The 14,243-nt window shown below is 45.1% G+C and overlaps 1 protein-coding gene across 3 annotated transcripts in view; it reads right to left on the bottom strand.

Annotated features, from left to right (window-relative positions):
- The window catches only part of PPP1R16B (protein phosphatase 1 regulatory subunit 16B), a 116,007-nt gene that overhangs the window by 5,913 nt on the left and 95,851 nt on the right, over positions 1 to 14,243 (bottom strand). For all 3 annotated transcript variants that reach the window (XM_035121657.2, XM_035121660.2, XM_035121658.2), the window contains 6 exons: positions 13,463 to 13,608; positions 9,540 to 9,643; positions 6,755 to 6,879; positions 3,554 to 3,679; positions 958 to 1,033; positions 489 to 618 (listed from right to left, as the gene is read on the bottom strand). In XM_035121657.2, coding sequence (XP_034977548.1) covers positions 489 to 618; positions 958 to 1,033; positions 3,554 to 3,679; positions 6,755 to 6,879; positions 9,540 to 9,643; positions 13,463 to 13,608 — 707 coding nt within the window. The remainder of the gene's footprint in view (positions 1 to 488; positions 619 to 957; positions 1,034 to 3,553; positions 3,680 to 6,754; positions 6,880 to 9,539; positions 9,644 to 13,462; positions 13,609 to 14,243) is intronic.

The following is a 14,243-nucleotide window of genomic DNA, read 5'->3' as shown; positions in this document are numbered from 1 at the left end:
TACGTACATGCAACTGCATTTGATCAGATTCACTTCTTGTAACCCATTACTCGCCCTTCCTTTTTTTAGATCTGTATTTCAAAACTAACACAGATAAAATTGTTTTTGTAAGGTCTTGGTAGCAAGAACCACCTGATATATTATTTTGCTACATTTTGGTAACAGTGCAATATAACATAATAATAAGGTTAAGGTTAATTTTAGTCCCCGATAAAGCACACTGTAGGATTTCCTCCTAAAATATCTCTTGTAGGAAATCGGTTTTGTCCCCACCACAAGCCCACATTCTCAGTTACACCTTGCAATCAGTGTGCATTTGCCCTGTTGCCTTTCTTGCTGAACCTGCTTTTATTTATTGAAACTAAGCTTACAAAAGTCAACTGCAGCTAGTTGGAAATCCCACTAAGTGGCTACGAAGCTCAGACTCGCCAAGCACTAAGGCATGGAAATATACATCTAGCCAACATGGCTTCTCTCTGTTCACTCACCCTCTACTTCCAGTGCTGGAGGTTCTTCTGCTCAAGGAGGACTTGTGCCTCATCTGAGACTTCATAATGACATCATGCTTATGCTTCAGCTCCAAGAGCAGAACCTTAAACTCTTCTTCTTCACAGAGATCTAAAGGGAATACAAACCAAACCCTTGAGTTGAGCTGCCCTGCAATGATGTAGCTAAAGACTGCTTGGTAACTACAGTGCCCAGCTCACACATTGTATTTTATTACCGTAGGAGTACTCCAAGCCCAGCAACACCTGGGACTGAGAACAGAAAACATGAGCTTCTTTTATTCATGTGCACAAACCAGTCTTGGGTTCAGATTTCCTCCCCTCCCCAGCAATTTGTGAGGGGTGGCGGTGTAAAGAACATGCCCCCAGAAGACTGATATTCAGATGGGGAGCCAGGATATGCATTTGCCAAAGAATGGAAAGTGCAAAAGGAGGCAGAATTACAGCTCACCTATTGGCATCTCATCCATGGTGGTTCGGGCGCTCAAGCTTGCGCCGTGAGACACCAACAGCTCTGCCATATGCATCTGGAATAAAAGAAAGAAAGCAAAATTCTTACTACTCCTCTGAACACTAGAGCCATGTCTCATACAGATGAAGTTAGCACTGCAAGAAGAGCTCTGATGAATCAGACAGAAAGTCCATCTTAGTCCAACTTTTCCCAAGCTGCTGCCCCCATATGTTTTGAACTGCAGCTCCAACCTGGCCGGAGCAGGTAGGAAAAGGCCTTGTCTCCTTCCGGTTCGTCGCGGCGGTGAGAAGGACGCAGGGACTTCGCATGCCAAAGTCCCTGGCTTCTCGGAGGGGGGGGGAAGTCCGCAGAGCGAGCGGACTCCCCGTAAAAGCATCGGATCGAGAGTTCCGATGACTCAGGCGTCCAGCGGCTGCTCCGTTTGGCGGATCCCCCGCCGCCCGAGAGCTCAATAGAGCGATCGTGAGCCGGTGGGGTTGAACCGCGGGAGCCATTTTGGGCCACATCTTACCTCCGGGAAGCGAAGCTCCGAGTCCTGACCCGGCAAGCGGCGGATTCTTCCGATTTGAAACTAAAGATTCCTAAAGAAGTAAGTGGAACTTTGATCTGGATCCTAAATTTGCTGATTGGAAAATAGGAGAGACTTAAAGAAACGGAAGCCGGTCTCTTCCTAATGGGAAACTGGGAGGCGTTTGGAAAAAAAAAAATCCTAAGCCGTTTAACGAAAGAATTTGAAACTGTGGACCCGAGAGGGAAAAAAGACTTTTTGGAACCATCTCAGCCCCTGAGTCCGGCACCCCTTGAGGTACAGCGGCATTAAGGGGAAGAGTGTTTTGACAGCTGTCAAAAGCTGTCAAACTGTCAAAAGACCGGGTGGATTGATTGCACTGCTGTGAACAGGAAAAATTGTTTGAAAATGTGAAAGAACTATTTAAATTGGAAGTAAGAATGGATTTGGGACTGAGTTAAGAATTAAGAAAAAGAACAGCCAAAATGGAGTCGATCGTCTGAGAAAGGAATTTTCCAGTACCCATTGTTCCCTACCCCCTGTTTATCTGCGGTTATGAGAGGTATGAAAACAAAGCTGTCTCGAGCCTTCCAGGAGACTGTGCTGAACTACTTGCTGTCATGGGAAGATTTTTACAAGGAACGGCAACATCCCAACTTACTACCAGTTGAGACTGAAGTCCAAGTCCAGGACTTAGAGGATAATTTAAATTTGGAGACTGCTGATTCTGAGACTGTGTGTGAGGAGAAACAACTGGAAGAGGACTTGGACTATGACAAATCTGTTTGGGATGAACCAAAAGGAAGAAAAACAACCAGAACAAGAAGATGAGAGACAAAGGGACTTAAAGTCTAATGGATTTGAAGATCCTGGAGGGGTTAAAATGTGGAGTGGGGTTTTTGAGGGATGGGAAGGACAGGGGCAGGGGGGGGGCAAAGGCCTGGAGATGGATTTGGGAAAGAATGGGTGTGGGGTAAAAACTTTAGTTAAAAGGTATTGTTTTGGTTTCTGAAAGACGGTCTTCGAAATCTTGGCATGACAATGGAAATGCTGAACCAATTGGTGGAAAAAGACTTAGGGAGAGGAGATGGAATGTAAGAAAGAAAGGGAAAAAAAGTTATGTTTCCTTAAGGGAGTATAAGAATGGTTGGGAAAGAATTTTTAAGTTACTGTAAATTATTGCAGGTTAAGTGAGGTGTTTAGGCAGAAAGCTGCCTGCCCTCCTCTCCTTACTCTGAGGCACTCAGTGGCAGGGGGTGCCCAGAGGGGTGAGGAGGAAATGGAACCTTGGAAGTGCTGTGCCCTGCAGGCACCTCTTGTGGCAGGAGGGGACCTGTGGGAGGGCAGCATGAAAAAGGAGGAGGATTGAGTTAATATTATAAGATTAAGATTTGAAACTGAGTTGGAAAATTCGCCACAAGTAATCAGAATTTGTCAGGAAAACCATGAGGAAGACTATCGAGGGAGTCGCAATTAAGATGTTAAAATAATAAGAACTGGGAAGTTTGAACTCTTCCCAATTTTCCTTTTGTTTGTTTTTCTCTTTTCCTTCTTTTTTTCTTTTTCTTTTTTTTTAGGTTAATTAATATGATTATGAAAGAGTTGGGGGATGCAGATCCCCATAACCCCTTCCTCCCTGTTCTCTCAGTGGCAGGGGGGGGGATATGGAGGGAGGAGGGAGGGGGGAAGCAGAACTCAATTCACAAATGGACCCCTTTGTTTCCTAAAGCACACGGGTCCTACTGGTGGCAGAAGTGGACCGGTGCGTGGAGGGAAAATGAAGGGACAGTGTTATATTATATGTTTTGTTTGTGTATTTCTTGTTTGAAAATTAATAAAAATCTTTTTTTTTAAAAAAAGGAAAAGGCCTTGTCAAGTCCGGCAGCATCTTGTTTCCCCACAGCAGGGAAGCTCAGAGGTAGGTAGGGTATAAGGCTCTATTCATGGTTGCTCCCCAGCCAGTGATATTGAGGTTCTATTTAGCTATCGTAGGTAATAGTCTTTGAGGAACTACTTCTCATGAGTTGGTCTTGCCCTCTTTGTAAAGGTTTGCAACAAAACACGTACATGTCCCCAGAAGGCAGCTGCATGGAGGGGCTCCCAGCCATCCCAGTCCTTGAGGTCCAGCCTTGCTCCATGGTCCAGAAGAATCTCTGCTGCGTGCAGGTAGCCATTCGCTGCAGCTATATGCAACTAGAAGGAGAAGGAGAAGAAGGCAATGCCTTTTATATTGAGCCTGAAACAACCTAGAGCCTGACCTTAAGGATTAAGCACATCCCAAAGACCTAAGCTGCATTTTCAACTGGGCTCCTGCTCCTTGTACCAATACCTCATTCAGCTTTGCATCCGTTTCAGCAATTAAGAGTTCTTAAAATTGCCACCTGGGACCCAGGTGGCGCTGTGGTTAAACCACTAAGCCTAGGGCTTGCTGATCAGAAGGTTGGCGCTTCGAATCCCTGTGACGGGGTGAGCTCCCGTTGCTTGGTCCCAGCTCCTGCCAACCTAGCAGTTCGAAAGCACGTCAAAATGCAAGTAGATAAATAGGAACCGCTACAGCGGGAACGTAAATGGCGTTTCCATGTGCTGCTCTGGTTTGCCAGAAGCGGCTTTGTCATGCTGGCCACATGACCTCGAAGCTATATGCCAGCTCCCTCGGCCAATAATGCGAGATGAGCGCGCAACCCCAGAGTCGGTCACGACTGGACCTAATGGTCAGGGGTCCCTTTACCTTTACCTTTAAGATTGCCGCAGCTCCCAGGCCTTTCCAACTCAAAGCAAATGATTGGCAATTGCCTCTTAATTCCTTAGCACTGGACCTGAACAGCTAGCAACAAGACTCTTTATTATCTGTAGATGTTTTGCCAAGCTCGGATAACCCGACCCTAATACAAAATCAAGACTGCCCCAAGCAAAGTATGGCATTATATCAAAGTTGCCATATATCAAGCAAAGTTGCCATATATCAAGTCAGATCATTGGTCTGCCTGGTCTCTTCCAGCCTTACTTGGAGATGCTGGGGATTGAACCCGTGTGCAAAGTGTGTGCTCCACCAGAATGGCACAACCCTTGTGGCTCTTGCTCCTAATACTGGCCCAGCCAAATAAGCAAGGCTTGATATAAATTCAATACCCACGACCATTCCATTTCATCCATAGCCCACCATTAACAGCCAAAGAGACAGAACTCCACAAAACCAATAGGGGGCTCCAAGTGAATGGATCATTGCTATGCTAGAGAAGCTCCTTGCATTCCTTGCGAGAGCTTGATGTGCAGAACAGAATTTCATTATCAATTTTGCTACTGAAACAACTTGTCTTAGGGCCAAACTAGATGTAACTGGATCTCCCAACACATTTTCCCTCTGTTAGAACGGCTGTGTAGCAGTACCGCCTCCCTGCAAACCACCACCATTTGGATCAGGGCCAAGTACTGGGGAGGAAGGTTTAAGATTGTAGAGTTGCAGAACTGAAGAGCTGGAAGGCACGGCGAGGGTCATCTAGTCCCAACCCCCTGCAATGCAGGAATCTTCTCCCCAACATGGGACTTGAACCCACAGCCCTGAGAGTCTTCTGCTCTACAAACGAAGCTATGTTGCCATACTGTTTTCCTGAATTAAAATGCCTCACTGAAGTGGATATTAATATTATTAAACAAACAAACAAACAAACTGATCTTCACTCATAAGATCCTGGTGAAGGTTGCTACAATTTTAAATACAATATAAAGAATGGTTTAAAACAAATTTTGATCAGCGTGGGTCCAAAAATATGCATCCATCTTCACCATACGATGGAAATATGCAGTGAAGGTGCCAGGTACACCTCTGTAGGGAAGGGGGGGGGGTAGTAAAACTAGCAATTATCCCATGGAATGCTAAAATTAATAAAGTGCAGCAACCTGTGCATTTGATGAGAACCAGCAATTGCATTAAGGACACCTGACCTGCCACATTTCAGGAGTTGGTGGTGGCAGCTCTTAACATATAAACCTAATCTTAAACATCATGGTATTTATTCCAGATTAAAAATGAACGTGGTATAGTTCTTCTAAGCACTGATGAGTGTGAGAATCAATTTAAAGCTACCCTGCAGAATTAACTCACACTGAACACTATGTAGCCACCTGTTTTGTTACCAAGACGTCACAGTAAAACAGGGTGAGATACACACACACTCAACACACTCTCAAACTGTTCCTATCTGGATGAGTTTATGCGATGTTGTGTTAATCCCTAACCCCTAACTACAGTAACAAAACCAGGCGTATTTAGCGATCAGGACCTCCAATTTTGTGCCAGTGGTGAAATTATGCTTTTTTTCAGTCAGAAGGATGTCCTTGGAGCAATTCCTATGGCAGAATGCATATACAAGTGTTGCAGATTTAGGCTGCCCGAGTCACCAACTCTCAGGCGAACCCTCAGAGAGGTTTAGTGACGCTGTCGTGAGATAAACTCCTGCATTGCACACCAAGCGGAGCTGCTTAGAGGAAGGATGTAAAAAGGTGGGGGGGGATAAATATTTAATCAGGAGCCCCAGATGTCTGACTGGGTCAGTCCAGAGTATAGGGAGTATTCCGGGGGGGGGTGTTGTCAGTGCCTGATCTAGGGCCAAAGTACAGAAGTTTTTTTAAAAAAAATAATAAGCTGTAAACTAACCAAACTATTTTTCCGTTAGAAGAGTTACAGATTTGGGAGGGAGGGAGAGTTAACCGTTCCCTCCTTGCAAAATCCCCCTGATCTAAATCACCTCCTGCAAAGCTGCTATTTGCCCCGCTGTGTAAAATACAACCGTTCCTCTATTGTCGCAGGGCCAATCAAAACAGAAACCCTTGCAGTAATTTTAAAAACTAAAAACAGAAGCTTCAGGACACCAGATCATGGAGCTCTCATGTCTTGTATTTTAACACACACCCAGGCTAACCTACCTCACATGGTTGTCATGAGAAAAAAAAGGGGGGGAACTATTGAGAAGCTTGAGTTCCTTGGAGAAAAGGTGAAACACAAATGGAATAACTAAAATAAGACCAACATAACCCTCTTATCCTGGTTTCTTAATGCTGGCCATCAACCATAATAATAAAGATTTGATTGGGCTAATATAAAAATAATATATTCCTTTCAGCCCTCTTAAAAAGTAATTGTCTATCCTGAACATCCATCATTTCAAGAAGATCCACAGCAAAAAAGCAATAAAGGAAATGTCAAAGATTTACAAGTCCGGCAGGCAGGCAGCCAGCTTCTTATAATAATTCAGTGAGAATATGGCTCACCAGCGTAGCACCTTGTGCATCGGTCCTGTTCAGATCCTGCCCTGTTGCTATCATCTCTGTAATATCGTCAACCATTGCCTGTTCTGGCGCAGCTCGCGTCTCATTGATTTTCTCCTGTGTTATTCCTACAGTGAGCGAAAGGAGAGGAGTAGGAACAGCATGAGGTTCTATTTGACTTTATGGGAAAATAGCTTGGTTAGCTTACAGGCTAACATACATGTTACAGGCAAATGTGCATAGGAGAGCGGCTTTTTAAAATAAATCTGATCCAGGACGCATGCTTCAACTTACAAACACTTTTTAAAAAAAATTCAGGGGGGAAGCCAGATGAGAGAAATAGGCATTTGGAGCAAAGAAACAGCTGGATGACAAAATAATAAATAATAATAATAAAAACCCGCCCCATTTGGCTGTGTTTAAGCATACCTCCCTGCTGCTTTTCTGTTCCTCACCAATAGCAAACAGAGCAGTTTTTGTTTTTATTTAAAAAAGCAACCCAGCAGCAACAGAATTAATAATGCCTTTATTAGCACATAACATGTAGCTAGCCCATTAGACTACACATGGGGGAAAAAATCAGCAAATAGTAATCAAAATGGTTAAGGGGGCGGATATACGTAAATAAATCTGCTGGACTGCAGTCACTGACTTCAGCAGCTCTGATGTACATGTGGGGAACACCAGGGCACACACATAGCTCTGCATGGGGAGAGACTACTGCCTTGTTTACTTCCAGGAAGTGGTTTTCTTTTGCCCAGGACTGGGCACAAAACTGCTGGAAGAAATTAAAGTTTGGTGCAGCAGTTGTGCAGCTGAACAGAGCTACCTTAAACCTAAATATTTTCAAAGTATGCAAAAAGATAATGTGCTAGATCAGGGATAAGGTAACAGGTAGACTACAGCTTCCATTATTCCTAGCCTTTGTCTAATCCTCTTTTAAATTCCTCTAAATTGGTGGCCATCATTGCCTCTTGCCAGAGAGAATCCAACAGTTTGGCTCATGAGAGAACATGGCCTGGGTGCTCACAAATTATAACACACACACACACACACCCCGGCAGTGTCACACAATGCCATGAAGGTTTAGCTTTTATATTGGCCTTAGAAAGCTGTGTGCTTCTGCTGCTTAAGTGCTGCAACACACATCCGCCCCTAATACATTTTCTAATAGAAGCATGGCTCTTCCTTTACAGGGATGAGGGAACCTGTGGCTCTGCAGCTGTAGCTGGACTACAGCTCTCATCATTCTTGCTACCGTGTTTCCCCCTTTTTAAGCCGTAGTCATAAAGTAAGCCATGGCAGGATTTTTAAGATTTTTAAAATATAAGACATACCCCGAAAATAAGACATAGGTCTACCTGCAGGGTCGGTGCCCAGCAGTGAAGGTGTGAACGGGGCCCGAGGACGCCTCTGGCCAAAGTTTGGGGGGGGGTGTCGGGAAGTTCCATTTGGGTGAGGGAGGGAGACGCCGCTGACCGGGCTTGTTGCCTCTTTTTTCTTTTCACGTTTGTTCCTGTAAAATGGCAACCCCCGGGCCAAAGCAATTGATCCTCGCCTCCGTCGCTTTCCAGGGTGGTGGGAGGGGGGAAAGAAAGAGGGAAAAGGTGTCGGCAGGGAGAGAAAACGGCTGTTCTGTCATTAGAGACGTCGGCTCGATTGCTTCAGCTTGCCTGCAAGCCGGCTAAGCAGGAAAGAAAGGGGAGAGGACTCGCACATTTTCTCTCCCCGCCGACACCTTTTCCCTCTTTCTTCCCCCCCCCCAACCCTGGGAAGCTTCCCCGATCTGGTGCTGGGCACCGACCCAGCAGGCTGCTTCCTTGATCTGGCAGCCTGTCGGGTCGGCGCTGATCAGCGCTGCGCAGAGGACCAGATCGAGGAGCCGGTCTGCAGAGTCAGCGCCCAGCAGCGCCATGCCGGATTGAGGAGGCGATGCTCCGTGCGGCGCTGCTGGACGCTAACTCTGCGGACCGGCTCCTTGATCCGGTGCTCTGTGCGGCGCAGCAGCCGAGCGCAGCGCGCCGAGCCGGCCAACGCCCTCGCCACGGGCACAGGCACGGGGGCATGTCCCCCGCCGGCGCCAGCCTCAGCAGTAGCAGCAGCAACAACAGCAGCGACGCCCACATGCTGCAGCTCAGCCCCACGGCAGCCCCTGCGCTCCCGCTACAGCCACCTGTGCGAGCCATGCTCTACGGCCTCGGGCCCCCGCTCAGCACCGCCAGCAGGTCTACCGCAGCGTCAGGGGAGGAGGGGAGGAGGGACTTTTCTGCCTGTGCCATCCGTTCTCGGCTTGGTTTGCTTAGGGTCAACTTTATCATATGCCAACATTGACTATGATGTCCTCCGGTTTCACAGAATTGTGGAATTGGAAGGGACCACGAAGGCCCTGCAATGGAGGAAAATTGTGCCTCCAACTCCCCCCCCCCCGCCAAATGAAACTTCCCGACACACACACACCCTTAAACCTTTGGCCAGAGGCGTCCTCCTTGCTGTGCGCCCTGAGCCAGCGGGACCCAACAGCAGCAGTGCTGGCCGCGGTAAGGAGGGGTACTTACAGTAATAATATTTTTTTAAAAAGACACCCCCTGAAAATAAGCCATAGGCTTATTTTCTTGAGTAAAATTAATATAAGACGGTGTCTTAAAATGTGGGAAACACGGTATGAGCTATGCTGGGATGGGACGCTGGAGTCACCTGCACTGGACATTCAACCAACCTCCACAGGAAGATGTCAAATAGCAACACAAGCCCACACCTGAAGCTCCCATTTCTCATAACCGGGCCTTACCCTGGTATGCCATGCAGGTCTCAATGACGTCTAGAGTTGGTTCATCTTCACACAGGTCATATGGCATGTTCCCATCTGCATTCACCGCTAGCAGGTCTGCCCCACTGCAAGGAGAAAGCTAGGCATGAGAGATATCAGCACACTTGGATTCAAGGATCTCAAGGGTAATGCAGGGCACATGTGACAGCAAATCTTGTTCCATCAGGCTTTTTGAGAACTGACTGCTTTTAAGGAAAGGGGTGGTGCTGTGCTGTTTTTATTGCAATTATCTGTTTGCTTTATAGGCTTAACTCGTATCAAATTTAATTGTTTTTTAATTATTGGTTTTTCTCTAAGTCTCTAGCTGTTCTTCTTTTTATTTGTAAGCCGCCTTGAATCCCTGTCAGGGAAGAAGGTGGGGTATAAATAAATTAACAACAGCAACAACTCAAACATGGTGCCCAAAACTTAACAGTGCATTACTGGAGACATATTGGGCTGTAGTGGGTTTCAGAGGTGTTTTTTCCCCCAGAGCCAAAAAAGAAGCAAAGCAGGTGGGAGTCAGTTGAGACCTTACTTTTGTCATGAGGAACTGTATCCCCATGACTAATTTTTCCATCTGTCACCTGGATTGCCCCCTACGTGATCAGGAAAGGCAACTGCTAAGAAAGACTTTCAGTGAATTCATTGGATCTAAGGTGGAATGAAAACACCTTAAATTATAAACTCCCAAAGAAAACAACAATTCCTTCCCACTTAATACAGCAAGACACCCTGAGAGAAGGTGCTGAATCGGAGCCTCCAGCTGTCACTGTTTGGTCACAGTCTAATAATAATAATAAATAAATAAATAAATAAATAAATAAATAAATAAATAAATAAATAAATAAATAAATAAATAATAATTTATTAATTATACCCCGCCCATCTGGCTGGGTTTCCCCAGCCACTCTGGGCGGCTTCCAACAGAAAAATAAAATAAAATAATCGATTAAACATTAAAAGCCTCCCTAAACAGGGCTGCCTTCAGATGTCTTCTAAAAATCTGGTAGCTGTTTTTCTCTTTGACATCTGATGGGAGGGCGTTCCACAGGGCCGGCACCACTACCGAGAAGGCCCTCTACCTGGTTCCCTGCAACTTGGCTTCTTGCAACGAGGGAACCGCCAGAAGGCCTTTGGAGCTGGACCTCAGTGTCCGGGCAGAACGATGGGGGTGGAGACGCTCCTTCAGGTATACTGGGCTGAGGCCATCTCTTGTCTCTCAGAAAACCAAGTGGATCAGACTTTGTAGATAAAGGGCAGGAAGCCTGTGACCTTCCAGTTGTTGTTGGATTACAACACCCTGACCATTGGCCATGTTAGCTGAGGCTGAGGGCCACTCCGCACTGCTGCTGTAGATCAAGAACACCCTCTAGCCCATAGTTCTAGCCTGAATACAATCAGCTGATCACACAGCATAAATAAATCCAGGCCAGTAGGGATACACCAGACCGTATAAAGCCCTTACTTCCAGATTAGCTTCTCAGTCCAAATAGCATATGTCATTAAGGAGTCACACAGACTGTGCTTTCTCTGGAATTTTATCACCACCCTACCTAAATCTATAATGCAGTTACTCCAATTGCTGCCTCTAACCTTGCAGATCTTTGCTTTTCTTGCTTGTCTTCCTCTCACCCCAAGATGCAAGAGCTTGTCTCTCTCACATGCATTTTCACTGTCCCATTCCCACATTTCTCTCAATCATGCATTCCGTTTTGCACAGGGCACCAAAACCGATAGGCGCACCATTCTGCTTCAACAAGTCAATTTCCGTGCCTGTAACAAAATACTAGGGATGTCCCAATACATTCTGAACCACATGTGGCCTCAACGTGAAAATAATATCCTAATACAGATTAAGCTTGATCTGCCTTGACATTTATATCCCTTTGAAGTGGAGACCAGGCAGTCGCTTCCATTGATACGGTATTCATGCTCACTTTTCCTCCCCATGAGAACAGAGGAAATTACAATGTAAAACACACTTGCAGGTTCTTTTTATAGAGTCCGTCTAAATCAGCAAACAAAGCACAGGATCTGACATCCTTTGTACTGCTGCTACTTCTACAGGTCTCTCTGGGTTCCATGTTGTGGCACTGAAGCCTTTTGATTCTGTATTTAAACAGACCCTTTGATCTGATAGACTTCTTACTGAATACTACTTTGATTGCAACAACCACATGCTGTGTTGTGTTCTGAGGGAAAAAATCTCAGTCCATTGCTTCTTCTGGTACATAGAATCAACTGGCACGGTGCAAAAACAACAACATTCTTATTATTGAGGCGCAGGCAAAGCAGAATTTATTTATCCTACCATGTTTGTATCCCTTTCTTCCTCCAGGGAGCTCAGGGTACCCCCAATTTTTTATTCATAACAGCCATATAAGGTAGGCTCAAAAACTGGCAGTTATGAAGTAGTACATTAAACACGCAAGATGGCTGATATCAGTCTCATGTGGTTTACTTTTCCTTCTTCCTTTAAAAAAAAACTAGAATCTACATGGAGCATCAACACATTATGCACTTACAACGCAGAAGTGCAAATCCAATTTGTTTCCAGAGCCAATTCAAGATGCAAAGAGCATTAACTCTTTGAGATCAGGATGTCTTAAGAACCATCTCTTCTCACATGAACTTGCCCATGTACTGGGGCACTGAGAGAGACTTTGTCCTGTGTCCCTCTGCCCTATGAGACACAAAGGGCTGAGATGCAGAACAGGGCCTTCTCATCAGTAGCACCCTCACTCAATAAACTGTTCTGTGAACCACTTTCTGGCAACTCTTAAAGTATACCACTCTAGCTTATATCAAGTGGTAACATGAAATGAAGTGTGGCATAAATACAAACCTTCATTTCTGCCAAGTCTAATCTGAATATGTCATGAAGAACTCTAGGACTGCTTACCCATGGGAGAATACCAGGACTGTTGTTCTGGAAAGCAAAAACCATGGATGCTGTGTGGCTGGCTGCCCAAAATATCCATCTATCATGTCTTGTTCCTGCTACTTGCTGTAGTTTCTGGCTGGCCAACAGTAGGCTAGTGAACTGGATCAGACAAGTCTGATTCTCATCTCCTTCACCCCCATGGACCACCTTTGACAGTTTGAGGTCTGCCTGCCTGTCAATCACCTGACATCAGAATGTCAGGTGACACATTGCTTGAAATCAAACAAGTGTTGCTGATCAGCTAAGACCAGGCATCCCCAAACTTTGGCCCTCCAGATGTTTTGGACTACAGTTCCCATCTTCCCTGACCACTGGTCCTGTTAGCTTGGGATGATGATAATAATAATGATAATAATGATAATAATGGTAATAATAATAATAATAATAATAATAATAATAATAATAATAATAATAATTTATTATTTATATCCCGCCCATCTGGCTGGGTTTCCCCAGCCACTCTAGGCGGCTTCCAACAGAAAAATGAAATAAAATAATCTATTAAACATTAAAAGCCTCCCTAAACAGGGCTGCCTTCAGATGTCTTCTAAAAATCTGGTACCTGTTTTCCTCTTTGACATCTGATGGGAGGGCGTTCCACAGGGCAGGCGCCACCACCAAGAAGGGCCTCTTGCCTGGTTCCCTGCAACTTGGCTTCTCGCAATGAGGGAACCGCCAGAAGGCCCTTGGTACTGGACCTCAGTGTCCGGGCAGAACGATGGGGGTGGAGACGCTCTTTCAGGTATACTGGACCGAGGCCATTTAGGGCTTTAAAGGTCAGCACCAACACTTTGGGAGTGTTGGCCAAAGCATCTGGAGGGCTGCAGTTTGGGGATGCCTGGCTAAGACCAATAGCAGAGGGCACGGACTGGAAACACATGACTAATCAACTTGTATCTAAGGTATTCAAAACGGGTCTGGCCCAGCATAAAACAGAAAAGTATCACAGGTCACCTACTGCTGAATCAGGATCTTCACCAGGTTGATGTGTCCACATGTTGCTGCCGCATGCAGAGGAGTCCACAGCTCGTTGTCCTTTGCGTTGACATTGGCACCATGGTTCAGAAGAAGCTTAACAACCTCTTCATAGTTGTCTATGCAGCACTGTTGAGAATTAAAAGACAGCAGAGGTTTTGTTTCATTTAACAAAATCAATAACCCACTTACATAATCTCAGAGAAGTTTATATTAAATAGTAAAAAAAAAATCATTAAAATGATAGCGGGGGAAACCACCCACAGATTTTAAAACAGCTAACATAGTAAAATTATCAAAATATAAAACCAAATAGACATAGTGAAATTACATGTCTAGGTTAGGATTGCCTAAACAAAAATGGTTTTAGCAGCCTTGAAAACTGTACAATAAAGCACTTGTCTAATATTAATGGGCAGGGAATGCTAAGAACAGGGGCTGCCACACTGAAGGGTTGATTTCTTGCAAATGCAGAACAATCATCGTAGGCTAATTCAAATTCAAATTTATTAATAAGGCAACCAAATACACGTTTCAGCCAAACAGAAACATATGAACATAAATTATACATAAGACCATACAGAAAGAAACTTGACCTGTACAATAAATAAAACATACATAAAAACAGAACCTTGGCACTCAAGGAAGGCCACATGGCTTTGTTTAGCACAGTTGAGCTGTGCTAAACATTACAGACCTGTCTGAACCAGACAAGAGATATTTAGCCTTATCCATATTCCGGAGGGTACCAGCTACTGCTAAAG

The sequence above is a fragment of the Zootoca vivipara genome, chromosome 7 (assembly GCF_963506605.1).
Source record: "Zootoca vivipara chromosome 7, rZooViv1.1, whole genome shotgun sequence".
Lineage (NCBI taxonomy): Eukaryota > Metazoa > Chordata > Lepidosauria > Squamata > Lacertidae > Zootoca > Zootoca vivipara.
This window is presented reverse-complemented; position numbering and strand designations above follow the sequence as displayed.